Source organism: Microdochium trichocladiopsis (genome assembly GCF_020744255.1).
Source record: "Microdochium trichocladiopsis strain MPI-CAGE-CH-0230 chromosome Unknown B0I36scaffold_8, whole genome shotgun sequence".
NCBI lineage: Eukaryota > Fungi > Ascomycota > Sordariomycetes > Xylariales > Microdochiaceae > Microdochium > Microdochium trichocladiopsis.
Window position 1 is genome coordinate 2,336,802 of NW_025763551.1, and position 24,097 is coordinate 2,360,898.

The window sequence follows — 24,097 nt, forward strand, 5'->3', positions numbered from 1 at the left end:
GGTCCTGAACGGCCATGACCAGGCGACGGCGTGAGCGTTCAAAGTCTCCTCGGCTTATTCCCCCACATGGCCCCGAGTTAAAGTGACAGCTGTGGGCCGGGGCGTCCTGGGTGCAACAAAAAAGGCGAGCCGGCTGTTGCTCGATGGCCAACAAGCTGGACGGGATCGCCTTCCATGCCCATTGTCACATCGCAGGGGTTGTCGAGGTGTCACTTGATTTCCCTGCTTTGCTCTCGGGGTCGTCGCTTGCCGTTAGTTCAAATAAGCAAAGCCCAGTCACGCCCGCCCGGCTAGTGGTTGCCACCCTCTCGAATCCTTCCGTCTTCCTTCCTCTCACTGCTCTGCACGCTTTCCCTTCCACACCAGACCACGCAGAACAGACATATACTGCACTCGGCTTCCCAACCGCCGCACGATTTCCAACATTCGGCCTCTCTACCTGTCGCCCTCGACCTCGTCCCACCGCTGAGCCCAGGGCAGTGCAAGGCGCTTCGCGACAAGCATTGCAGCAACCCAGTTTGTCCTGTGCTCCAATCTCGCTTCGCCGAACCTGAAACGAAAGTCGGTGATTGCTGCACTCTCCACCAATTGCTAGCAATCCTGCTGCCAGCCGCGCCACACAGGCAGGCTCTCTCCTAGCAATTGTGTCTCACAACTCGGACAACTGCCGCAAACTGAACAATTGACGGAACCGGCATTGCTCGCTGCCACTCTGCCCGCCTCTGTGCCCCAGAGTTTCCCCGCTTGTCCGCATCCCACATTCCATCGCACAAGCTAAACCTTGGGGCTCCACACTCGACTTTAGACCGATCCTCGAGCTATCTCTTCGCAATGAGCGCTCCAACCTCCACAGCGCCCGCCGTTGGGGACCGGACTTCATCGCCTTCTGTGCCAGCCCAGCCTGGCAGCGAGACGTCGAATATAACAACCATGGACGCTGACGGCAAGACTAAGAAGCGTGGCCTGTTTGGTTTGGGCAAAAAGAAGTTCGACAACGACCAGTCTCAGACGACGACTCAAGACAACACAAGCGCTGGGCCAACGTCAACTCCGCAGGAACTGCCTGGCTTCTCTGGTCGACAGCCTGCACCCGCGCCCGTCAACGTTGGGAGTGCCTCACAAATGACACCATCGTCTCCCGGCCGTGTTGGCCACCCCTCGTCCCCGCGCTTAAGCTCACCGGCTGGCTCCCAGATCTTCGAGCGCAACGTACAAGATAGCGCCGTTCTTCCTAGCTTGGCTGCGATCCCAGCCCACATCCAGACCGAGAATCACATCCCGCCCGTACTTGATGCCTCGTCTGAAGCGATCACTGACGACCATCTCAATCCCGATACTGTTGAGATCGTGACGCACACGCACCACCAGCCTGCAGCAGCCGCGGTGACTGGCGCAAGCATGCCACCATCCCAAGACAGTCTCGCCCAGCCATGGGCAGAAGACCTTGCCGCATTCTCTTCGGACAAGGAAGAACTTGCGTCCAATTACGGCTCGTTGGATTCGAGCGATGTTCGTCGCTTGAGCTTCATCTCCTTTGCCGACGTTGTCCAAGCCGAGCACGGTGGCCTGGGAGGCATGCCTGGCAACAGAGAGTCCGTACACTTGGGGGGTTTGACATCGCTGGCTTCTCTTGGGGCAAACCGGTCTCCTTCGCCGATACGCTCACCCGTGTCTTCGCAGGGGCCCGAGACGTCCCCCCCAAACAGCAAGACCGGGTCAATCAAGGGGTTCAACATGTCGCCAATGCGACAACCTTTGGGAAGCCCCATCTCTCCTGAGCACAGCATTGGTGGGGGAGACCTGAACATTGAGACCATGTCACAAGCCCTGCGGCGCACGGGTAGCACGGATCTGAGCCAGGCTCGGGGCAGCATACCAGTTAGCCCTCTAGAAAGTCCTTCGCGCTAGGGAAGAACGAGCGTGGCTAGTACGTGATCCTCCTGAAGAAGAACCCGTTGTTTGCCAATTCAACTATAGGCAGTTGGAGTTTTGACTACTTGAGTGGCTCTGGAGAGTGTTTAGTTGCCTGTTGGGTACCATAACCACTACTCCGTCGGGGAGGGCCGCAACGGATATGCGTCTGAGCGATACATAGAGCACTCCTCCTGGCCACGCAACCTCCCTTTGGCGTTCGCTTATCCGCACATCTTGCATGCAAGTTAACGCTCGGTCGTAGGGTCATCTCGATCAAGTCGAGAGACCTGTCAATTTTGTATTTTCTTTAGCGCTTGCAAGGTTATATGATGATATCCAGAGGTACGAACGTTTATTTGGAGCTGTAGAAAGCCCCTTTCATTAAAATCTCAATATATTTCTTTTCTTGGCACGGCGCACGTTCTACGGCCCAAATGATGATGATGATGATGGAAGGATGTGCATACATGCATGAGTGAAGCCTCTGACCTGACCGTATACGTAACGTGAGTCGGCATCAGCCGGAAAACTGTCGGCGCCAGCAAGCAGCCATGGCTTTGAATACACTGAGCTTCTCGTTGTAGAATGACGCCGAGAACTGTGGCAATCAAAATGTTGACAGTCACTTACGCGAGGACGACGGTCGTGGTGCAACACGGGCTGGCCGACCTTGGTTTTCGTGGGTCATAGTAGGCCGAAGTGCCTCTCTTGTGAATACCCGTATGCAAGGGCTACAAACGTCCAATGTCTGCATGGCGTGGCCCAAGGACGCCATTTGACCAGAGTCAAGCACCACTGAAACCATGGAATTACCTTGATTGTCCTGTAGGCATATTTGCCGTCTTTCGCAACGTCGCCGGATGTCGCTCGGTTTCGTCGGACACAAAAGACCCCCAGAGAGCAGGCAAAAGGCGGGCCCGGCAACTTCTTGGGGGGGGGGGGGGGTGGTTGTTTCTTTTGCGCGCTCTCTTGATGATAAATTAGCTCTGGTTTCGCCGCATGGGCGCATGGCTTTCTTTGACACGATGCGGAAAGGTGGAGAAGAGGGAGGGTGGGAGAGCCAGCCCGGCAGGCTGGAATTTTCCACTGTTGCCTTTGTTACATTTTTTCTGTCTTTGATCTGGTTTTTCTTTTTCTTTTTCCAAAGGGGGTGGTTGATTTTGCTCCATGTTCAATGCAGCACGGCTCCGTGTCCCACGCCAGCGGGATTTTATCTCCCACGCATGCGCGGGGGTTCTCGGTCATAAGGTGATACCTAACGTAGCATGCCCGATTATTTTTTTGCTTTTTTTCTCTCCTATCCTGTCTCTCGTGCGTGTTGCGACTTCGCGTGGTGTTTCACGTTGCATGTCTGTCTGGATATTTACAGGGTTTGCTCGAATTCTTGTGGGACCATGATCAGAAAGGCATTGGTTCAGGACGAGAAGCTAGTGTCGTTTAGATGAGTGGATTTGAAATGAGCGGACGGCTGGTAGAATGGTGGTTTTCGGACGAGAGCAAGGAAGGGCCAAGTAATATCTTTCCTTATCTCTGCGCCTGCGTGCGAGCGGGTTCTTCCAGATCGGCCCAGGGACTCGGGTCTCACCTGGGCTGAAGAACCGGCAGGTGTATGATATGTCGGTCTGACGCTGAAGAATGTCGACGGACCGTGCCTACAGGTGCGTAAATGGTCAGTTTTCTCCCATACTATTTTCTTGTCTGGAAAATCGTCTCATGAAATCCGGCAACCTGGCCCCACCCCCAGCAAGTGTGGCTGTAGTTGGCTGGCTGTAGCTGATCGTATTGTCTGAACAAACAAATCTTGGCTAACGACGGGCTGCTAATATGCAGGTCGTCCTCTCGCGCGGGGAGGGGGGGGGGCGCGGCGGCCCGTCCATGGGGCGTTTCCCGGCTATGTTGACCATATATGGACAATGACGAGGTTACCAACCCGGCGCTCTCCATGTTCCTCAACACAGCTCGCCAGTTGATCGTATTGATCCAGACATATGTACATCCACTACGGTACGCGACGCCGCGCCAATCGGCTTCACGAATAGGGAAGGCCCTGTCTGTTCCCACAGGGTTAGACGGCTTCTCGCACAGGGGGTTCGTGGGGTGAGCCAGTTCTGCCTGACCCAAACATCCACACATCGCTCAGCACCCCTGGCCTGGTCTGGTCTGGTGGCTTTGGAAACGGATGCCCACGGGGCCCTGAAGGTGCCCCCCCAGCATCAGCCACCTGCTGATGGGCGAATCTGCATTGTTTCCAGGCCAGGGTGGTGTGGGAACCATGCACACAATCGGGAGGGATCTTACGACCTGCCCTTACAGCCACATGTACGAAACGTGAAGCGATCTGCGCGGAGCCGTGAGATGAGAGGGCAGGCTTTGGCCAACCCGGTTGCGGCTCGCGCCTTGTCACAAGTGCCCCTCGTGGCACGACTGTTGTTGTGCGTTGCATCGTGAAGACGAGCTGCTTGCTGCGCACGGTTGTTGCTTTCTCGGGCATTGTGGGTTCCTCCGGCCCGTCTTACATGGCCCATGGCAGCTTCGCCTAGGTCCAGTCACGCTACCCCAGTTGGGTTGGGAGATCAGTATCAGCTATGGGCTGCGACGAAGGGTGCCCTGCAGATGATGAGAATATCATGATGATGTTAGGCCGCCAGCTTGCGAGCCCCAGCTGTGGGCAGCCACACCATAGCGACGGCGACGGCATGTACATACCTTTTAAGGTGTGCAAGCTGGCCATGGCGTCCAGCAGCAGAACGGCCCTCTTGTGTGCCTGTGTCGTGCGGCGGCGCCCCGGAGAACCTGGGACGATGTGGCCATGTTCTGTTCTGGGTGTGTGTGTGTGTGTGTGTGTGTGTGTGTGTGTGTGTGTGTGTGTGTGTGTGTGTGTGCCATGCGGATGCCCTGACGAGAAGGAAACCTGGGAAGGAAGGCCCAGCGCTCCCCTGTGCAGCATGCCGGACGGACATCGACCAGGGCAGGACAGGACAGGACAGGACAGGGCCCCAGGTACTTATCGCAATCTGGAGGCTGCTGGGAACCGCATTGGCCACTGCAGAGAGGCACAGACAGGCCCGCCGGAGCTATTCCTGTGCAGAGCCTCGCCTGGAGAGAGTGTCGCGGCTGGAGGCGAGCACGCTCGCGGAGGATGGCGATTTGCAGCCTGGACGGGACGGCTGCCCCTCCGTCAGGTTGGGAAGCCCTGGGGTGGAGATTTGTTTCCGAGCCCAGAGCTCTGGTCCCCGCCGGCCTGCCTACACTAAGCTACTTGGAGTCAAACCTGCCTGTCTTCCCTGGCGGTGCTCGTGATGACATGGAATCATCGACAGCTCCAATTACGGCCAGTACGACTCGGGGGCCTCGAGGAGGCGAGGAGAGAAGAACAAAAAAAACACCACTCGTAAAGCGTGCCTGTCTGCCCCTCTGCTCTCTTGGCGAGAGGGTCTTGCCCCATCTGTTCGGGCGGCCTTATCTTTCTGGCGCGTCAGATGGTGCACTCAAGTCACTCACTCAGTGGTGGTTTCTGTTGGTGGTTGTTGGCCACGGTGCATGCAAGTCACGTTTAACGTAATACTTGGTTGACGCTCAACCCCCCGCCGCTGGCGTGCGTCGAGCCCTGCGTCGGGCCCTGTCCTGCTGCTGCAGCGCGGCGTGGGATTGGACGGGTGGGAGGCCCTTCCATGCAACTCACCTCCACTCCACAGCTCGCTCCTCCCGGCCCAGCAGCTTGCTGCTGCTTCCAAACACTGCAAGCATCAACCTGGCATCTCGCCCCATTGGCCTCTTGCCGCGCCCGCCGTGCCCGCCTCCTGCCTTCCCGGCGCCCTTTGCCCTTTGGGCCCGGCCGGCCTCCTCCCTATTCGCTCCCCTCGCCGCCTCGCCCGACCAGCTACAGATCCACCTCCGGCCTCTTCTTGCCTCCTCGCCTGTCCTTTTCGTCGTCGCCGGCAGTCCCGCCGTCCCCGCCTGCCTCTTCACATTCGTCGACCGCCGCCGCCGCCATCGTTTGCACCCTGGGATGTTGCGCATGTCCTCAATGCGTCTGCGCGCGAGCTCACAACGAGACGAATAGCAACTGCTTGAGCTTCACTTGCCTGGTCCTTGCCGAGGTCCGTCGACTGGACCTCCCCGACACAAACGAAAACAGCGTCCGAGCCTCGCGTGTTCCTCGACGATTGCGACTATATACTGTTTCCCGCCGCCCACGCATGTCCCTCCCGCCTTCGCCAGACTCTCCCCCTCTTTCCGCACGATCGGCGTGCGTGAGGGCTTGAGGGGCCTAGACCGTTGCTGCCGACAAGCTGCCGTCTGTTAAGTCTTGACGGCCGGGCAGAAACACTGGTTCTTTTGCTCCTAAGACTTCGACTGCTGCTTGGATTCAGCCAACATTTGCTTCAAAACGAGCTACTCGTCTCCCATCCCGGCTCAAGACAGCAAAAGGACCTGTCGCGACGATATCGTTCCAAACTGCCCTCTCATCAAACCCTATCCTTTACTGCAGGGTATAGAGGCATATCACTTCAGGTCACAACGGGCTCCGAGGTATATGAGCCACAACTTGAGCACAGCTTCAGCCAATGCGCACCTATGATCGCTCCTAGAAGGCGTCAATGCAGGCCAGGTCGGAACTCACCAATGCTCAGTTACCAACATGGACATCAACAGGAAGGAGGGGCCCCAGAGCGATCGCCATCCTGAATGGCCTGCCTCAAACGTGGCTCCGTCATCTCGGGCAGCGCCACAGCCTGGCAATGACTTGGACAGCAGTGAACGGCAGCCACTTCGAACCAACATCGGCGTACAAAACACTATCCGCACGGTGACACCAGAACCCGGGGAGGAAGGGCGTGTTGCGCGAGACCCAAACGTGGCGCAAGCGCGCGGCTTTGGTGCCTCGCCGCACACATCACCTAGATCAATACCTGGTGGCGAAGCCCGGCGGCAAGGCGTCGTCTTCCATGATGCCTTTAGCGAATCTTTCGACAGCGCATCTTCGAGTCCACCACAGGGCCAGCGCGGGGCTTCACTGAGGCCACGCACGCACACATTGGATGGTGCGTTTGCCTTGCGGCAACAACAGGGACCTAACCCAATACCCTCGATCGACAGTCGCGCGCGCGTGGGGTCTTTTTCTTCCGCCGGATCCCAGCCTTTTGGTGACGTGGATGCTCGCTCGCCATCTGCGAGCCTTCACTCTGGACAGTTCACTTCCGTGGTTTCACCCCGATCGGCCGATATACCCACGACCTCGTCCTCATCGTCGAAAGACAAGAAGTCCAACAATAAGCGGCTGATCAAACGTGGTGCTCCCCGTCCAAACTCTCCGTCGCTTTCGCCTCCGTCCGTGGATTCGCTGTCAGTCTCCATACCTACGGAGGATCCAAACAGAACCCTGGCGCTCATGCGGAATCTATGCGGTAGAATGAAGGGAGAAGTCGACTATCAGGTCGAAGCAGGGCAGGTGTGGATGGGCCCAGGGATGTGCTACATTGATGATGATCGGGGTAGTCTACTATTTGACTCGGCACAAGACGCCAACCAGCCAATACCTCTGATTGGCGATTTGCGCGGGTGTCGCATCTATCCTGTTCAGCACGAAGGGTCCGCCTCGAGATGCCTCCAGATCATCAACCACATGGCCAATGTCGAGGTAATATTGAGGCCTCGCGTTGCTGAGGAGCTCGATCTTTGGCTCGCCAGTCTGCTGTGCTGGCAGCAAGTTCGCCCCCATGGTACTCGGAGCGGAACGAGCAGAGGTAACAACCCGACACCTCCAACACGGCCAACAGCCAGGAGAACGTCTTCTGCCAACGGATTCACTGCCACAAAGGACGGCGCCATCATAAAGGTGGGCAAGGTCTTGTTGTGGGACAAAGGGGTCGCAACGTCGCCTCGCGCCGTCGTCAAACGCTCGTCCACGCGCGACTTGCAGTCCGGCTCTACGACTTGGAGAAGAGTGTCCTGCATTCTGCAGGATAACGGAGAATTCAAACTCATGACCGAGAACGATGTCGCAATCCTGTCCGTCATTGAGCTATCGCAATTGTCCAGATCTGCAATTCAACAGCTCGACAAGTCAGTCCTCGACGAAGAATATTGCATCGCAATCTTTCCGATGTATTCTCTTAATGCGCGGCAGCTCTCAATTTTTCGACCTGTATATTTGTCGTTAGAGTCAAGAGTGCTCTTCGAGGTGTGGTTCACTCTGCTGCGCACGTTTGCAGAGCCCGAGTTATACGGGCTCGATGCGGCTAGCAACAGTTTAGTCGAAGTGAGGGATCTCGAGCGCACTTTTCCTGGGCAGTTGTTCCGGCTGGAGAAGACAATACAGGTGAAGATCACTGAAGCCAAGCTCGTCAAAGCTGGACCTTTCTCCGAGCAGCATGCGCGGCACAGCAAAGAACGAGACCCACGTGTTGGTAACTATCTTGCTGAGGTCATCTTGGACGGCGAAGTGCGCGCTCGCACCATGACGCAGACAGACACCAAGACTCCATTCTGGCGAGAGGAGACCCATTTCACCGACCTGCCCGCAGCGCTTCCACTGCTGTCTGTTGTGCTGAAACGAGTCGACGGCAATCTCGACACATCAAGCCATCAACTTCAGGCGTCGCTAGGTCTCCCGAAGACCGGCAATCTGACAGAAGTGCTTTGCGGTGCTGTGGACATTCCACTGGGCCATCTCGAACGCTCCAAGACCCACGAACAATGGTTCAATGTGCTCGATGAGAGAAAAGAGCCGATGGCCAGCATGTTTCTCAGAATCCAGCACGACGAGACCCTGGTGCTCTCGATAGACGACTACAAGCCCCTCGCAGACCTGTTGCAGCAGGCCAACTTCAACTTGACGAATCAGATCGCCATCGTTATTCCGTCTGCCTTGCGACGTCTGGCAGAGATCTTTCTCAACATCTTCCAGGTGGCGGGTATGGCCAGTGAATGGCTGCAAGCTTTGGTCGAAGAGGAGATTGATGGCCTTGGGAACCAAAACACGACCAAGAAGTTGCGCTTCAGCCGACGCTTGAAGTCCAATGATTCGGGCACTTCGGCAAGCGAGCGCGAGGCGCTGGTACGCGACATGAGCAAGTCTCTTGCGGGAGAGGCGAACCTCTTGTTCCGAGGAAACAGCTTACTCACGCAGGCCCTCGAATGCCATATGCGGCGGCTGGGCAAGGAATATCTTGAGATTGTGCTTAGTGAACGCATTTTCGAGATCAATGAGCTGAACCCGGACTGCGAGGTCGATCCGAGTAGGATCCGGAACCACGAAGACATGGATCGGCATTGGGCGCAGCTTATTATTCACACAAGTAAGGTGTGGAAGTGCATAGAAGACTCTGTGCAGAAACTCCCTGGTGAACTACGCCAGATCCTGAAGTATGTCCGCGGCGTGGCCGAGGACCGCTATGGCGACTTCTTGCGGACTGTCAGCTACACCAGCGTTTCAGGGTTCCTCTTTCTGCGCTTCATTTGTCCCGCGATCCTCAACCCGAAGCTGTCAGGACTTCTGAGGGACAATCCACGCCCAGACGCGCAGCGTACACTTACCCTCGTGGCCAAAGGACTCCAAGCACTCACCAATCTGGCCACGTTTGGCAAAAAAGAGAGCTGGATGGAGCCCATGAACCAATTCCTATATGGACATCGCCAGCCATTCAAAAACTTCATCGACCAGGTCTGCTCAATTCCGTCAGAACGCACTGCTCTCCATATCAACGCTTCGTACTCAACGCCAAACACCATTGTCGGACGCTTGCCACCGATGGCCCGTGGAGGCATCCCATCGTTGCCCTACTTGATCGATGATGCGCGAAATTATGCCACTCTTGTCAAGCTATGGCTCGAGCTTAGCCCTACTTCCTCTGCTGTGGCTCCGCAAGACTTTGATGGAGAGCTCGCCGAGTTTGATGAACAATGCAAGGCCATCCAGCAGCGTACAGATGCTTGTCTGACCCAGATCGACTCCATTCGGGAGTCGGAGGATGCAAACTCTGTCATGGATGAGCTGGTCGAAGGCTTAGACGCTGTCTCTCTGTCATATGGCTATCCACCATGGTACGACAGCGACCCCTACCGGCCGCCAGGCTCGTCGGGGAGCGATACGGAAAGTCAAGGGCCGTCAGTGTTCACGCTGTTTGGCAGGGACATCAACGTCTCCAAGCTATCATCGCCCAGTGCATTGGACGCTGGTTACCCGACTGGTTCGACAGGCACGATCAGGCTAAAGGACAGACATGGTCGGCATCCGCGAAACTTCATCAGCGGGCTGCTCGGCAAAAAGAGGAGCACTTCCCCGGCGTTGATGCGCGCCAAATTCCGTGACAAGGAAAAGGACAAGGAGAAGTCACGGGAGAGGGGAGGACTCTTGGGGCTGTCGGAAGCCTGGCACAGCGACTCGAGCTCTAAGCATTGATCGGCTGTCGCAATCTGCTGAGAATAGTCTGCATGAGCACGGTGACGAGCATGCTGCCGTTTTCTCGGCGTTCCGGAGTTTCGCAACGACTGGCATCGATGATGCACAGCTGCGTGGGCTCCCTCCCCCTTTTGACGGAATTGATGAGTTTGCCAGACCTCTTGAGCAACACGTCTGGATCACGCGAAAAATACATGTACATACATACTTAAGAACCTTTGCTGCAGGGCTGAGGAAAAGAGAGGACATTCCATACTCATATACCACCATACATATATTTCTTATGATCACACATCCACCCTTTGGCAATCTCATTGGTCACGTAGCGTAAGGCAAGAGCACTGTGAGCTTCGAGAGAGTAAATGCACGGGATTGGCCGCCATGATTGTCGTCAATAGGGCCGCTGTTTTGGGTCGAGGTGTGTCTAGTGATTCAATTATGCTATGCTGCGCCACAGATTTAGCTAAAGAACTTCTTGTACGCGGCCTTCTCCTTCGCTGCCCGTGCTGTAGCTTGCTTCTTCACAGTCTCGAGCTCCTTGACAATAGCCGCGTCGCCAGGAACAAGCTTGTTGGCCTCCTGCAAGGCGGCCAGCGCCGAGTCCTCATCTTTGAGCTTGACGTAGGCGACGCCTCTCCGGTACAGAGCCTTGGCCTTCTCTGCGTCGGTGATGCCTGGCACTGCGAGGGCCGAGGCGGCGCTCCGCTCGGCGTCATCCCACTGCTCGAGCTTGATGGAAAGCAGTGCGCTGTTGCTGTTGAGCGTGAAGCGCAGGCCGTTGAGCTTGGTGTCAGTGCCCTCAGGCGCGTTCTTGAGCTCGGGCTCCTCGTTCAGGTACCGTATGCCCTTCTGGTACTTGGCCAGCCCACCAGCGAGGTCGCCCTTCTTGAAAGCTGCGTTGCCGTACTCCTTGCACTTGGTGGCGATCTCGACCACTTTCGTCGCAGTGAGCTCCGCATCGGCCTCGTCCTCCGGGTAGTCCTCGTACGGGTCGCCGTAGGCGTCTGGCGCCTTGACGTCGGCGGCGTCGGCATCGGCCCCGGTAAGCTCGCCGCAGTCGACGATGACGCATTCCTTGTGCGGTGCGGGCTTGTCGCCACTTTGGGTCGGAACGTTCTCGATCTGTCGGATGATGGACTTGCCGCTCTTGACCTCGCCAAAGACGACGTGCTTGCCATCCAGGTGTGGTGTGGCGACGGTCGTGACGAAGAATTGTGAGCCGTTGGTGCCTGTTTGATTTAAAAGACAAAGTTGTGTCTGTCAGTGACTGGCTGGACGTTCTGGTGTCTGCACTTTCCAAAGAGGAAGGGTTGGTCTGGGACTCACCTGGACCAGCATTGGCCATACTGAGGAGAAAGGGCTTCTCGTGCTTGAGCTCAAAATTCTCGTCCTCGAACTTTGCGCCGTAGATGCTCTCGCCGCCGGTGCCGTCGCCGGCAGTGAAGTCGCCGCCCTGGATCATGAACTGCTTGATGACCCTGTGGAAGGTGCTGCCCTTGTAGTGGAGGGGCTTGCCAGCCTTGCCAATGCCCTTCTCACCCGTGCAGAGGGCGCGGAAGTTTTCGGCCGTCTTGGGGACGACATCGTTGTAGAGCTCAAAGGTGACCCGGCCGGCAGCTTGCTTGCCGATCTGGATGTCGAAGAAGACGCGGCTGCGCTTCTGGCCGTCGGAAGCCATGTTGCTGGTGTTCGTGTTGGGATTGGCGCTGGGGGAGAAGAGGCTGCGAGCGAAGTGATGCGAACTAGAATCAAATAAAAACAGGGCAGGATTGCTCGACTTGTCTGCCCAGGTGGTCAGAAACGTTGGTTGGCTCGTGTAAGAGCTAGAGCTCCGATCGGGTCGGCGCATGGAAGCTTCTAGGGAGCGCGGGGCAGGCACGACATCGAGGTGGGGCGCGGGAACGAACCCCTGCCTACCCGTTCCTGCCAACGCCAATTGTCCAATCCCAAGACTTCGCAAATGCCTGTTCTGTGCTTTATACGTGTCATTCATCTCGGCTCGCCCTCAAAGAGCCAGAGCGTCTCGTCTTCAAGACCCAGGAATACTGCTGTCTCGCAGGTATGTTGTCTTCTCATTATTTACAATATGGTAGCTAGATGGCCCCTCGTTGCATGCTACGTGCAATATCTCAAAGAATGCACGTCGCTCCAGCAACGTTGTAGCTGAACGACTAGACTACCTGAGCTCGGCAGCGACAAGCTTGAGCAGCTCCTCGGGCCCTTTGCGTGCATTCTTGGGATCCTTGGCCACGGCCTGCCATGTCTCGCCATGACGAGGCTCGACACTCACACACTTGCTGATAACCTCGGCCCTCTTCTCTTCTGTGCCGTGCTCAAGAAGGAACTTGTAATACCACGCCCACGTGTCGCCGAGGTCCGCGTCCCTCACAAGTGCCTTCTCAAACCATGTCAGTGCCTTCTCCAGCCTTCGCTCGCCCCAAAAGATCCGTCCGACGGCGGTGAGCAGCGCAGGGTCACTGTCAACCTCCTTGATGCCCTCGAGCGCCTTATTCTTGCGTTGCGGCCGGGGTGTCAGATGCCAGATCTTCTCACTCCACAGAATGCCCTGGTTTGGCTTGGGAACATCACGCAGAGCCCGCTCCATCAGGGTCTCGGCCTGCTTCATGTTCTGTGCTCGCCGCTCAACCCGCACAGATTCGCACCACAGCTCTGCAGACTTTGGAACAGCCAGTCGCGCTCGGTCGAGGACAGAGCGTGCTTTCGGCAGCTGTCCGAGCTTCTCTTCCAACCGTGAGTACAGCAGCCATAGAGGTACTGATGACGGCACCGCTTTCACACCAGTGCCGTACGCCTCGCGAGCCTGTAAGGGCTTGCCGATGTCTTCGTAGATCTGACCCTTCATCATCCAGAGCTTGGCAGCACTGGGGAAGAGGTTCAGTGCTTGTTGCACAAGGTCCAATGCTGTGTCCAAATTGCCCAGTTGCCGCTCGAAAGCAGCACTCTTCATCCAGACCCGATCTGTAGGGGCCTCCTGCCGCGCATCGGCGAGCAGCTTGCGCGCGTGGTCTTGTTGGTCGTTCTCCGCCTCAAGCTTGACGGCCGCAAGCCAGAGATCCTCGCTGTTGGGGTTCTGCTGGAAGGCACGCGCCAGAACCAGACGGGCGCTGTCGACCTCACCAGCCATCCATTTCTCCTTTGCCAGCATCATCCACATCTCCTCACTGCGTGGGCAGGCATTCACAGCCTTTTCCAAGGCCTGACACAATTCTTCCATCGAGCCGTGTGCGCGCTCCAGGTCAATAGCCGCGAGCCACACTGTTCGACTGGTTGCGAACACCCGGAGGGCATAAGCATAGATCGCTCTGGCTGTCTGGTAATTGCCCCGGTTGATACTCCCACGAGCATCCTCGAGCCATATGTCTTTCCGGTCATCGTCTTCGTCAAGTCCCCATCCTAGTGTTTCGCGAACAATGGCGTTGCACGTCATGATGGCACCTTCGGCCTCGCACTTTTCGGCCTCTCCAATCCAGTTCTCTCGTTTTGGCATGGCAGACTCCTTTGCCAGCATCGTGATTGCACGCTTCATGAGCAAATTGACTTTGCTTTCGTCGGCGAGCTGCTCCTGGAGTCTTGCGGCGGCGATCCAGATCTCGTGTGACGTAGGGCAGTGCTTGCGAGCTTTGTTGAGCACAACTTGTGCCTTTTCTGGCGTTTCCAGGTGCGCCAGTGCAAGCCATAGGTCCACAGAGAGCGGAATGAGCTCAGTGGCCTTGGCTAGCAACAAGCGGGCATCGGCTGGGTCTTCCTCCAAGTTGACAGCTTCCTTCCACAGTGCTTCAGATTCCGGGATATGATCGAGTGCTTGTCGTATGACGCGCTTTTTGGATCTCGGCTCGGTCTCCAAACTCATGGCTTGTACCCACAACCTTACAGAGCGATTGTTTTTGCTGATGGCGTTGGCCGCAATGATCTTGGCGTTTCGTGCATCATTGAGGCGAATGTTTTCCAACCAGACATCCTCGTTCCGAGGACACTTTTCGCATCCACGCGCAATAACGTTCCGTGCAGCCACAGTCTTCCCAGCCAGTTCTTCAAGGCGAGCAGCCGCGATCCAGCCCGGCGCATTATTTGGGTTGGTCTTGATGACTGATTCGAGCAGTTCTCTAGCACGGTTGATATCTCCGACCTGCGCGGCACTCTGTGGAAGACTCGAGCTGGTAAGGCTGGTCAGATAGCCTTTGGGGTCGACACTGGTAGCACTTCCCGACACTGTGCTCGTGCCGCTTTGCGAGGCTTGGTCCAGCCTGACTTGAAGCACTTTGTCTCTGGCCTCTCCAATCTTGGCGAAGTTGGTCATCGTCCCATCGCTAGCTTCGGAGCTCCCGTTTGTCGCCGCGCCGTCGTCGGCAATCGTGGTGCCGAGTTCTCCCGCGCTCCCAGCGGCAGCAAGCACGCTATCGGGCACAGCATAAAAGCGTTGTTGCCGGGCCTGCTTGTTTCGCCTGTTCTTGCCGGTGAGATCGCCGACTTCGGGAATCGCTGCCCATTCATCCTCGGTGATGCCTTCAAGTCCGCGCTTGAGATCGGCGAATTGGTGGGCAATCTTGGGGTTCTGGCGTTCGTATTCTTCGCGTTCCGCTTGTTCACGGGCTTCCCTGTTCGTACAAAAAATATGGTCGGTAACCTGGCCCATCGCTACATCCAGTATGAACGTAGAACTCAGAGGATATGGGATCGAACGAGGGTGCGAGCACTAACCTTCTGGCCTTCCGCCGCCGATCCATCTTCTCGTCTATCTCTCGATATATGCGATCCGCCTCATCGTCGTCTTTGTCGTAGATACCGCCGGCAAAGAGACCGACCTCGTTGTCGGGATCTTGATACCGCTCGTCATTGTCGTCGTTCTTGTCGTCCTTTTTTATCGCGTCACCGAAACCAAGCTGTGCCGCGCGCTTCGCAAGCGCTTCTTTGATCTGGTCCTCTGATGGACCTTCTCGGGCCGGTCCTAAGTCGGATCTTGTCGTGAAACCAGTAGCACCACGACCAAGACCAGCGACGTAGTTCTCCGGCGCAGGCTGGTTCAGGAAGTCGCGTCGGCCAGACATGGCTGCAGTGTCGACAGACGCTGAGGCCGTTCAACTTCGCGCGTGAATGACTTGTGTAAAAAGCTGGACTCCGGGAAATGTCTTCCACAGTCGCCTTCAAGTACAACAAAAAGGGATCAGGCGCTGCAGAAGAAAATGGTGAGAAAACGAGGGTTTGCTGAAACGTGCCTGCCTGGAGGCTAGAGCTCAGCAGAAGGGATGGTTGGCGCACGCAAATGCGACCAGGAGCTCTCCCAGGACTTGGGACGATAGCGTCCTGCGATAAGAGAGCGATAAGCCCCAGTCGACCAGGGTCAGCCAAAAAAAAGTTCAGTGGCCGCCCTGGACCCTCCGACTTCTTTTAGCCTGTGCCCCTCCACGATTTCACCGGATAATCCGTCGTCGACGTTCTTGTCGCCCACGACGCTGCGCACGACACCTTTTTGGCTTTCAGACAACTGGATACACGAAATTATGGGGAAAGCCAAGACACAAAAGCGCAATGGTGGCGGCGCGAGCGGGCCATACGACCGGGCCTCGAAACAGCAGGCCGCCACCGCTGCTGCCAATGTCTTCAAGTTCAGCAAGGACTTTGGCCAGCACATCCTGAAGAACCCCGGTATCGCGGAGCAGATTGTCCAGAAGTCATTCCTCAAGCCGACCGACACCGTCCTCGAAGTCGGCCCCGGTACCGGCAACTTGACGGTCAAGATCCTCGAGCACGCCAAGAAGGTCATCGCCGTGGAGATGGACCCCCGCATGGCCGCCGAAGTGACGAAGCGTGTCCAGGGCAAGCCCGAGCAGCGCAGGCTCGAGGTCCTGCTCGGAGATGTCATCAAGACGACCCTCCCTCCGTTCGATGTCTGCATCTCCAACACACCTTACCAGATCTCGTCGCCCCTCGTCTTCAAGCTCCTCTCGATGCCGAACCCCCCGCGCACATGCGTGCTCATGTTCCAACGCGAGTTTGCGCTGCGTCTGACGGCCCGGCCCGGCGACGCCCTCTACTGCCGACTCTCCGTCAATGCGCAGTTCTGGGCCAAGTGCACACACATCATGAAGGTCGGCAAGAACAACTTTCGCCCCCCGCCGCAGGTCGAGTCGTCCGTCGTGCGGATAGAGCCCAAGATAGGGTCGGAGAAGCCGAACATTAGCTTTGTGGAGTGGGACGGCCTGCTGCGCGTGTGCTTCAACCGCCGCAACAAGACGCTGCGCGCGAGCTGGCTCGGCAACAAGGAGGTGCTGAGCATGATCGAGAAAAACTACCGGACGTGGTGTGCGACAAACGACATCCCTATTGACGACACCATCGCCGAAGACGATAATGAGGACGAGGACATGGATGAGAATGCGCCGCCCAGCGCCGGCGACGAAGGTCAGGATTGGGTTGGTGGTGGCGGCGGCTCGATGGATGTGGACGACGACGACGACGATACGCCATCATTCTTCAAGGAGAGCAAGGCGGCGGGTAGTGATGTGCCCAAGACCAAGTCGAAGTACAAAAAGACCAAGGTCGCTCTGCTTGTCAAGGAGAAGGTCCGCAAGGTACTCGAGGATGTGACGCAGCTGGCTGATCAGCGGTCTGGAAAGTGTGATGAGAACGACTTCCTTCGCCTACTGTTCGCCTTCAACGAGGAGGGCATCCACTTCTCCTAGACTGCATCAGACGGGGACCCTTGTGGTTCTGCATTTTCTCATCACGAACATCATGTAGCGGGCGTTTTCCTTTTTGGCGGATGGTCACTTTTGACCGTCCATTCTGATAATACACCTGGATTGGAGTTGGGGGCGTTCAGAAGGCACGGAAAAGTTAGAAGGCTCACCGAGACAGATCATCATGTTCAAATCAATTCTGACCAATATTCCGAAGCAAGTATTGAACAAGGATCTCATTAATCGTGTGAATTCATGGAGTTATTTCGGGAGCGCAGAACAGAGCCATTCCAAGCCACTGCTGCTACAATATTACATGTATTAAGAACACCACCAATCTCCAGTTCAGATGCGCTACCCCTACTTGCCACCAAAGCCGAACCAGCTCGAGATGCCGCTCTTGGCCTCTGCAGCCTTCTTCTCGACTGTCGCATCGAACTGGTCGACCTTCTTGAGGGCAGTGGCCTTGGCGTCCTTGGCGTAGGCCTCGGCTTGGCCAGTAGCCTTTTGCAGCTCAGAGTGAGCCTTGTTGCTCTGTATTGACAAGGGGCATGTCAGTCGTTGATATCAATACAGTGGAAGGCATTTGGTGTTCTTTCGGTATAGCTCGTGCTTCAAGCCTGGGAGCCTGAGCTCCAGCGACTCTAGTTTGCGAGCTATCATAACACAAAAGGTTGGCGACACAGGTGGCAGCGGCAGGCACACTTACATAGCTGTCAATCTTGGCGCCAGCCTGAGCCAATGTGGCCTCGGCCTCCTTCTTGTACTCGTCGCCCCTGCCGGGGAGCTCGCTCTTGATTCTTGCAGATGCCCTATGCGCGTCGGCTACATGCGGTGGTGTGAGGTTAGCAGGTGGGAGGAAGGCTTTGGGAGCTTGTCCTCCAGAGGCTCGAAAGAGAGAGACGGGAGAGAGAGAGAGAGAGAGGGTGACCTCTAGGCGCGGGGCAAACTCACCTTCAGCCTGCTTCTGGGCGGCCTTTGGATCTCCGCCTGCGGTGTAGAGGTAGTAACCGATGCCACCGGCAAGGGTAGTGCCGATTACGAGAGGAGCCTTGGACCGAGACATGGCGATCTGATGTGTTTTTATTATTATCTTTTGCGAGGGGTGCGGGATTGCGATGCTGCCGAGTTGCGACTGGAGTTGCTGGGAGTGAAGTAGCTCTGCAGAAGATGCGGGGGATGAGTGCGGATTGGGGTATTATAAGGCAGGAGGAAGAGAAGGAGGAGCAGCTGAGCAGGCAGAGAGTGCCCGCCTCTGGAACGTCGACGTCATTGGAGGATGGTTTGGAGCAGCACGCCTGGACGGGAAGCTCCAGTGCCTGTTAGTGGTAGTTGGGCATGCGCACGTTACAGTCACAATTACCTACCACCACAGTGGAGGAGGAGGGGCCGCGGCCGGAATGTTCCATGGCCGGTCGGCGGCAGAGCGTGTCACTGGGCCGTCACATGCGGCAGGGCACTGGATGGAAATGTCATTCTGGCGTGTCGTGTTTCGAGGTACGCAGTGAGCAAGCAAGGTAGCCTCATGACGTCAGCTGGGGAGTGCTCCGGGTTGTGGGGAGTGGGCTAGAGCTCTCTCCGGGCTAATCCTTGGGATCGCCATGTTGCAATCTGCTTCGACCCAGTGCGCACACGGACATAATCCAATTGCCTCGAGTGCTTGTTGTGTGCAATTACAGCAAACGCCAGTCCAAGTCCTTTCCGCCAGGCCTGGCCATGTCGGGACTGAGCACACAATGCGAGACAGACAGCATTGATGAGACAGCGCACTGGAGGGGATCCGGTTGTGTCTGGTGTCGCGCCGGGGCCTGCGCCCAGAATCCATCCATCCATCCCTGCCCCAGCTTGGCTTGTCTAGCCTCCTTCGTCATTCGGTCCAGCCCTAGCGCACTTGCGATCTTGCCTGCCTGCCTGCCTGCCTGCCTGCCCATTCATTGCAAGGCAGGCGCCGGCTAGCTCTAGCCAGCCACCACGGCTTGTGCCCTCCCACACGCACGCTGGCCATCATCATTTCTGTGCCACTAGGCCCCTGAGCACTGCCACCCTGCCTGCCAGAGATCGTCGTGGGGTCTCGTGTCGTCAAGTTCATCCGTTGCAGCTCCAACACAGCTCCCTCGTGCTCCTCTTTGCTCTTCTGCTTGCCGTCTTTGTCTACATACGCGCTCTCTGTGCCTCGCGCGGACGCATTCGCCTCAATGACTGAGTGACGACTCTCCACAACGGCTATGCTGGCACCAGCCCTGCGTCATAATGCCAAAGACCAGGTTAAGCCTGCGCTCCTCTCGACGCGTCGAAACCCTCCAGGACGCAGACATTGACCACGAAATCCTCATCATCGACCATGACGTCCAGACCGCAGACCCGGAGCCACAGGCCTCACGGCCCAGTGCCGCCTCGTTCGCCAGCGCAGATCACGACATGTCCATGTCGAACCAGCCGCTCATGCAGTCCCACAGCTCTGCTCCACTGACAGCTTCGTCAACGAACAACACGAGCTCGACCAAGGCGGCCCCCGAACGGCCGGACGACCAAGGCGATGCCAGCAACGGCGTCACAGCCTCTGACCACGAACATGCCTCAAAAGACGAGGGCCCTTCCATTGTCATTAACCAGCCAACCCCAAACGAACGTGGCGCTGCAGCAAGGCCTGCCTCCCAATCCCAACACATCCAGCCGCACGAGCCAGACACGGCAATCGATATCCTTTACCAGAATGAAAGAGGTGGCATCCTTTGCGGCGTGCCCTTGTTCTCAGCAGCCGCCCTTGGCAATCTGGACCCCCCAGCGTGGACCAACTTTGCTCACAAGCCCAGCCCCACGGATATCCATACTGCTCAGGTGCCAGACCCAAGTTGGCAGTGGGCATGGCCTGAATGGAGGATCAACCGCGACGAGACCATCGACACGGATGCTGAGGGCTGGGAGTACTCTTTCATGTTCTCCAAGAAGTTTTCATGGCATGGGCCAAAGTGGTACAACTCATTCGTGCGTCGTCGAGCTTGGATTCGTCGGCGTGTCAGGAAAGGCGTTGGTTATCAGGCCAACGACCCGCACCTGATGAACGAGGATTATTTCCAGGTCACACCCAAGCAGAAGCCCGATGTTCTTGGGCGCGCCCACAGTCTTAGCAGGACGAGCAGCGTGGGCGACAAACTGAGCTTGGCGACTCTTTCTCGTGCGTCCATCGATCGTAGCCGAAGCCCGTCGACCAAAGGGTCCAGAAGATCAGCTTTTCTCGGCGACACTGAGATCCCGGAGGAGAAGCCGGACATCTTGCTGGTCGAAGATCTGATGGTTGTGCTGCGGTTGTCCAGAATTGACCGTGAGAAGTTGGAGGCAGTTGAGAATTATATAAAGCACTCTGAGGACGACCTTCAGCTGGATCAGCACATGCACGAAATCATGTCTGTGTTCGTTTTCCAAGCCTCGCGAAAATTGCTCCTCACGCGGCTCATGCAGGTCTATGATGATCTCACCGAGAGGAAAGGCAAAGACAAAGCTGGCGAGGGTGACGAGCCCAAAGTCGCCGCAGACGACGAGGTCAGACGGAAGAAATCCAACCTGGCAGACGCGATCAAGCATGCAGACGAGGAGGTTCGAAAGCTGGAGTACTGGAGCGATATCAAAACCATGGCGGAGAATGGACAATCTAGTGGTGCGGTAGAAAGCGGTAAAGGGTGGAAACAGGGTTGGGTCGGCCTTGACAACAGCGGCCCTATCGGCAGCCGGAACGAAGAGCTGCCCACTACGAAGACAGTCGCAAAGGAGAGCCGGGAGGGATAGGCTGTGGTCGAAGACGAGTCCAGACTTCCAACCTGGAATGAGATTCGAGGCATCAGAGGGCATATATTGAGTATTCCATCTCAGCGTCTTTGGGCCCTATCAATTCATACAGTGGGGTTACAACCTTTTACCACAGCAACACACCATCGGGGGCACCTAGGACTAGGGATCTCGCACCACCATGATGGGTTCAACGTCGCCTCCCTTAAATCATAATGTATATATCCACGATGGCATACTGTTTACACAGCCCGGGAGTCAATCAATTCTACAGAAGCATTACCGTTTGCGAGGTTCGAAGAATCACGAATGGCCACACTCATTCGGTGGATAACCAACCTCGGAAAGGGATACTTTGCCCAGGGGTTGCACAGATCTCGCACACTGAGCTTGTATTAATCCCGGTCTGGTTTCTTCCTCTGTTCGCTCATCAAGGAAGACATGTGCAGTTCCCACCCATCTGGTGCAGGGCGGCCGGGCTGCCGCACGCCATCTCGAGCGGGAAACATGGCCCACGCTAATTTGGGACTGACCGGTGGGAAACGCCCGCCGTGCTGCCGTAGCTGCCGTGGCCGGGGAGTGGGCGGCACCGTAGAAGGCTTAGGATTGGGCACTAGATGAGGCACCGTTTGGTGGCTTGGCTCCGCTCTTCAGGTACGACTCCCACCCTAAGGTGGGCAGTGGGACGGATCCCGTCTTGGGCGCATGCGCCAACCTTGTAAGTGCTGTGTTCCGGCGGATCTGCAGAGACAGAATGCTTGTGTGGTTGGGTGTCGAGATTCTGTCCTCCAGGCTTGTCTGCCAGCCGCGTCCTGCTCGATCCTCTTGCTCCTTTCATAGCATTCCTCTCTCTCTCTCTCTCTCTCTCTCTCTCCCTGCTCATCGCTACCAAGACTCAAAACAATCAGTCATTCACTGGCCTCCGCCGTCTAGGGCGATTCTCGAAATCCGGTCTCTGGCATTGCGCCCCTGCTCGTCTGAGCCGATCGTCAGCAGGGTTCTCATACCTGCCAGCTCCACGATCGACACAGGGTTCCTCAATTACGACCTATAAGCCCATAGTGGCAGCCTTGGGGAAGCACTCTTCGCGCGAGCAGTTACGTCTCGCCGCCGTCATGAGCGACCAAGCATCCATCAGCTCCTGGCGGATGCCAGATGCCTACAAGCACAGCTCAACACCAGCCATGAGCAACTCCAGTGGCGACAGCAATCTTGCCTGGGCGGATGTGCCCTTTGCCCTCATTCAAACCCCACTAACAAAGCTGGGAGGCAATGTGAGTCGCCATGGATCGCGTCTTCCTTGCACGAGACCGGCCGTTTGGATGCTAGATGATACTAATCGTGTCCGCACACAGGTCCATCATCCTGCCGCCCACATGGCAAACGAGTCTGCACACCTCTTCAATGCCATGCTGCGCGGCCTCAATGCCATTTACCAGCAGGCGCCCTACGTCCAGACCAGCGCAGACGTGGCCGACTTCAATTTTCTCGTCCACAGCTGGGCCGCGTGGGTCATTCACCACATGGACCTGCGCGGCAGCAGCCTCTTCCCAAGCCTCGAGGCGGCTCTCCTCAAGCCGGTCCCGGGCTATCGCCACGAGCAGGTGCTGCAGCAGCAGAGCACGACCGACGCCTCTGCAGGCGCTCAACTGCACCTCGTGTCCGACCTCCTCCACGAGCACTCCGCCTTTGTCCCGTGCCTGCACAGAGTCCTCGAGCTCGCCGAGAAGGCCCACCTCCAGCCCGAGACGTACAGCAGCAGCGAGCTCGTATCCCTCCTCGTCGAGCTCGGCCCGCACATGCAGGCACACCTGGCCAGGCAGGTGAACGAGGTCTTCCTCGAGACGATCCGCGGCTTCTGCGGCACGCCGGGCAGCGTCTCGGCGCATGTCACGGGCGAGCGCCTCATGCAGTGCTGGCAGGCCTGCGACTCACAGAGCAGCCAGAGCATGGACCGCTTCGTCATCCCGCCCATGATGGTCCGCTGCCGCGACGTCACGTACGAGGACGCGGGCCACGACTGGCCGGGCCTTCCCGTGCCGCAGGTCCACGCAATCGCCGACCGCCTCAGCCGCACGCACAAGGGTGCCTGGCGCTTCCTGCCCTGCGACGTCTGGGGCCGCCCCGTTGAGCTGTGCGCCCTCGTCGCCGCGCAGCAGCAAGGGCTCGAGCTGGACCGCCACCACCACCACCACGCCGCCGCCGCCGCCGCCACTCTCACAGCAGTCGACCGCAAGGGCAAGGGCAAGGCCCCCGTCATCGCCGTGCAGGAGCTTGTTGTTGTAGAGGAGAAGGCTTGAAAATGGGGGCGGGGCAAAGTCTCATTGCATATCCCTGTTCTTTCTTATTTACCTCTCTCTCTCTCTCTCTCTCTCCAATCTTTGCCCGGGAAACGGAAGTATTCTCGTTGCCCTTGTCATTGACTGACACACGACTTGCTGCGCTGGTGTGGTGCTGGACTTTCAAGCTGCGAGGGGTGGAGTTGGAATTCTATCAATTAGTCATGGCGCATGGCGTACAGCATACATCATAGGTTTAGAATCGCTAGCCTTCCTGTCTCTTTTTTGCTTATAAATTTGTAATAACGTAATCCACGGGTGAGTGAGCCACACGGGTCAGTGAGCCACTTTTCCCCCATTTTGAATAGATAACCTTCATTTCCTTATTTCTCCACCAACAATCATGGTACGACAATCAAATGAATGCGATTTGGTTCTAGCGCTAGCTGCGCTTAAATCTGACCCAAAATTAAGTGTACGAAAGGCTGCATTACTCTATAATGTATCCCGCGCAACCCTCCAACGACGACGAGACGGCCGAGCTACGAAATACAATACCCGACCACCCTGCCAGAAATTAACCTCGTACGAAGAGGAGAGTATTATACGATACGTAATCGACCTAGACTCGCGATCATTTCCGCCGCGCCTAAGTGGTGTTCGAGAAATGGCGGATCGACTCCTCCACGTACGCGACGCGCTACGCGTTGGAACGAACTGGGCCTCAACCTTCGTACGACGACGACCTGAGCTCCGTACGCGTTTTAATTGAAGAATCGATTACCAGAGGGTCCTTTGCGAAGATCCGGACGCGTATCGCGCGTAGTTTGAGCTCGTACGAAACATAATCGCGAAATACGGGATCCACAATGACGATATCTATAACTTCGACGAAACGGGCTTCGCGATAGGTAAAATCTCCACCGAAACCGTCGTTACAACCTCCGATCGACGCGGGAGGCCAAGAGCCGTACAACAAGGGAATCAGGAATGGGTTATAGTAATCTAGGGCATCGCGT

General features: G+C 56.9%; 9 protein-coding genes across 9 annotated transcripts; 5 read left to right on the top strand and 4 right to left on the bottom strand.

Moving 5' to 3' along the window:
• Positions 1-930: 930 nt before the first annotated feature.
• Positions 931-1,908, top strand: B0I36DRAFT_248160 (uncharacterized protein; the record flags this gene model as incomplete). Its single annotated transcript, XM_046150360.1, has 1 exon — positions 931-1,908. One exon carries the CDS (start codon positions 931-933, stop codon positions 1,906-1,908), a length of 978 nt encoding a protein of 325 aa, XP_046009620.1.
• Positions 1,909-2,074: 166 nt separating this feature from the next.
• Positions 2,075-3,051, bottom strand: B0I36DRAFT_158109 (uncharacterized protein). The gene is made up of 3 exons (XM_046148620.1): positions 2,545-3,051; positions 2,265-2,398; positions 2,075-2,201 (listed from the first exon to the last, which is right to left on the bottom strand). The coding sequence occupies exons 1-2, from the start codon at positions 2,921-2,923 to the stop codon at positions 2,304-2,306; spliced, it is 474 nt and encodes a 157-aa protein (XP_046009621.1). The 5' UTR covers positions 2,924-3,051; the 3' UTR covers positions 2,075-2,201; positions 2,265-2,303.
• Positions 3,052-6,703: 3,652 nt separating this feature from the next.
• B0I36DRAFT_216132 (uncharacterized protein) lies at positions 6,704-10,207 on the top strand (the record flags this gene model as incomplete). Its single annotated transcript, XM_046148970.1, has 1 exon — positions 6,704-10,207. A coding segment is annotated over one exon (3,504 nt), but the record flags the coding sequence as incomplete, so codon positions are not given.
• Positions 10,208-10,777: 570 nt separating this feature from the next.
• On the bottom strand, positions 10,778-11,996 carry B0I36DRAFT_376179 (40 kDa peptidyl-prolyl cis-trans isomerase; the record flags this gene model as incomplete). The annotated part of the gene is made up of 2 exons (XM_046160430.1): positions 10,778-11,547; positions 11,645-11,996. 2 exons carry the CDS (start codon positions 11,994-11,996, stop codon positions 10,778-10,780), a joined length of 1,122 nt encoding a protein of 373 aa, XP_046009623.1.
• A 287-nt stretch (positions 11,997-12,283) lies between these two features.
• B0I36DRAFT_330589 (PRP1 splicing factor) lies at positions 12,284-15,572 on the bottom strand. Its single transcript, XM_046154857.1, has 2 exons — positions 15,038-15,572; positions 12,284-14,934 (listed from the first exon to the last, which is right to left on the bottom strand). The coding sequence occupies exons 1-2, from the start codon at positions 15,382-15,384 to the stop codon at positions 12,495-12,497; spliced, it is 2,787 nt and encodes a 928-aa protein (XP_046009624.1). The 5' UTR covers positions 15,385-15,572; the 3' UTR covers positions 12,284-12,494.
• A 167-nt stretch (positions 15,573-15,739) lies between these two features.
• B0I36DRAFT_330591 (dimethyladenosine transferase) lies at positions 15,740-17,238 on the top strand. Its single transcript, XM_046154858.1, has one exon. It carries the CDS (start codon positions 15,838-15,840, stop codon positions 17,017-17,019), a length of 1,182 nt encoding a protein of 393 aa, XP_046009625.1. The 5' UTR covers positions 15,740-15,837; the 3' UTR covers positions 17,020-17,238.
• B0I36DRAFT_158155 (uncharacterized protein) lies at positions 17,146-18,264 on the bottom strand. Its single transcript, XM_046148621.1, has 3 exons — positions 17,971-18,264; positions 17,726-17,841; positions 17,146-17,550 (listed from the first exon to the last, which is right to left on the bottom strand). The coding sequence occupies exons 1-3, from the start codon at positions 18,080-18,082 to the stop codon at positions 17,377-17,379; spliced, it is 402 nt and encodes a 133-aa protein (XP_046009626.1). The 5' UTR covers positions 18,083-18,264; the 3' UTR covers positions 17,146-17,376.
• Positions 18,265-19,266: 1,002 nt separating this feature from the next.
• B0I36DRAFT_248351 (uncharacterized protein) lies at positions 19,267-20,799 on the top strand (the record flags this gene model as incomplete). The annotated part of the gene is made up of 3 exons (XM_046150374.1): positions 19,267-19,412; positions 19,512-20,157; positions 20,266-20,799. The coding sequence occupies 3 exons, from the start codon at positions 19,267-19,269 to the stop codon at positions 20,797-20,799; spliced, it is 1,326 nt and encodes a 441-aa protein (XP_046009627.1).
• Positions 20,800-21,599: 800 nt separating this feature from the next.
• On the top strand, positions 21,600-23,473 carry B0I36DRAFT_330599 (uncharacterized protein). The gene is made up of 2 exons (XM_046154859.1): positions 21,600-22,073; positions 22,155-23,473. The coding sequence occupies exons 1-2, from the start codon at positions 21,915-21,917 to the stop codon at positions 23,097-23,099; spliced, it is 1,104 nt and encodes a 367-aa protein (XP_046009628.1). The 5' UTR covers positions 21,600-21,914; the 3' UTR covers positions 23,100-23,473.
• The last annotated feature ends 624 nt before the right edge of the window (positions 23,474-24,097 follow it).

Coding starts and splice junctions, on each gene's coding strand:
- B0I36DRAFT_158109 (XM_046148620.1), bottom strand. CDS start 2,923: ATGCGCCCATGCGGCGAAACCAGAGCTAATTTATCATCAAGAGAGCGC. Junction 2,399..2,544: donor ACCACGACCGTCGTCCTCGC/GTAAGTGACTGT, acceptor CGGTCAGGTCAG/AGGCTTCACTCATGCATGTA.
- B0I36DRAFT_330589 (XM_046154857.1), bottom strand. CDS start 15,384: ATGTCTGGCCGACGCGACTTCCTGAACCAGCCTGCGCCGGAGAACTAC. Junction 14,935..15,037: donor CGGCGGCGGAAGGCCAGAAG/GTTAGTGCTCGC, acceptor TTGTACGAACAG/GGAAGCCCGTGAACAAGCGG.
- B0I36DRAFT_330591 (XM_046154858.1), top strand. CDS start 15,838: ATGGGGAAAGCCAAGACACAAAAGCGCAATGGTGGCGGCGCGAGCGGG.
- B0I36DRAFT_158155 (XM_046148621.1), bottom strand. CDS start 18,082: ATGTCTCGGTCCAAGGCTCCTCTCGTAATCGGCACTACCCTTGCCGGT. Junction 17,842..17,970: donor CGCCCAGAAGCAGGCTGAAG/GTGAGTTTGCCC, acceptor CACCGCATGTAG/CCGACGCGCATAGGGCATCT. Junction 17,551..17,725: donor GCGCCAAGATTGACAGCTAT/GTAAGTGTGCCT, acceptor TTGTCAATACAG/AGCAACAAGGCTCACTCTGA.
- B0I36DRAFT_330599 (XM_046154859.1), top strand. CDS start 21,915: ATGAGCGACCAAGCATCCATCAGCTCCTGGCGGATGCCAGATGCCTAC. Junction 22,074..22,154: donor TAACAAAGCTGGGAGGCAAT/GTGAGTCGCCAT, acceptor GTCCGCACACAG/GTCCATCATCCTGCCGCCCA.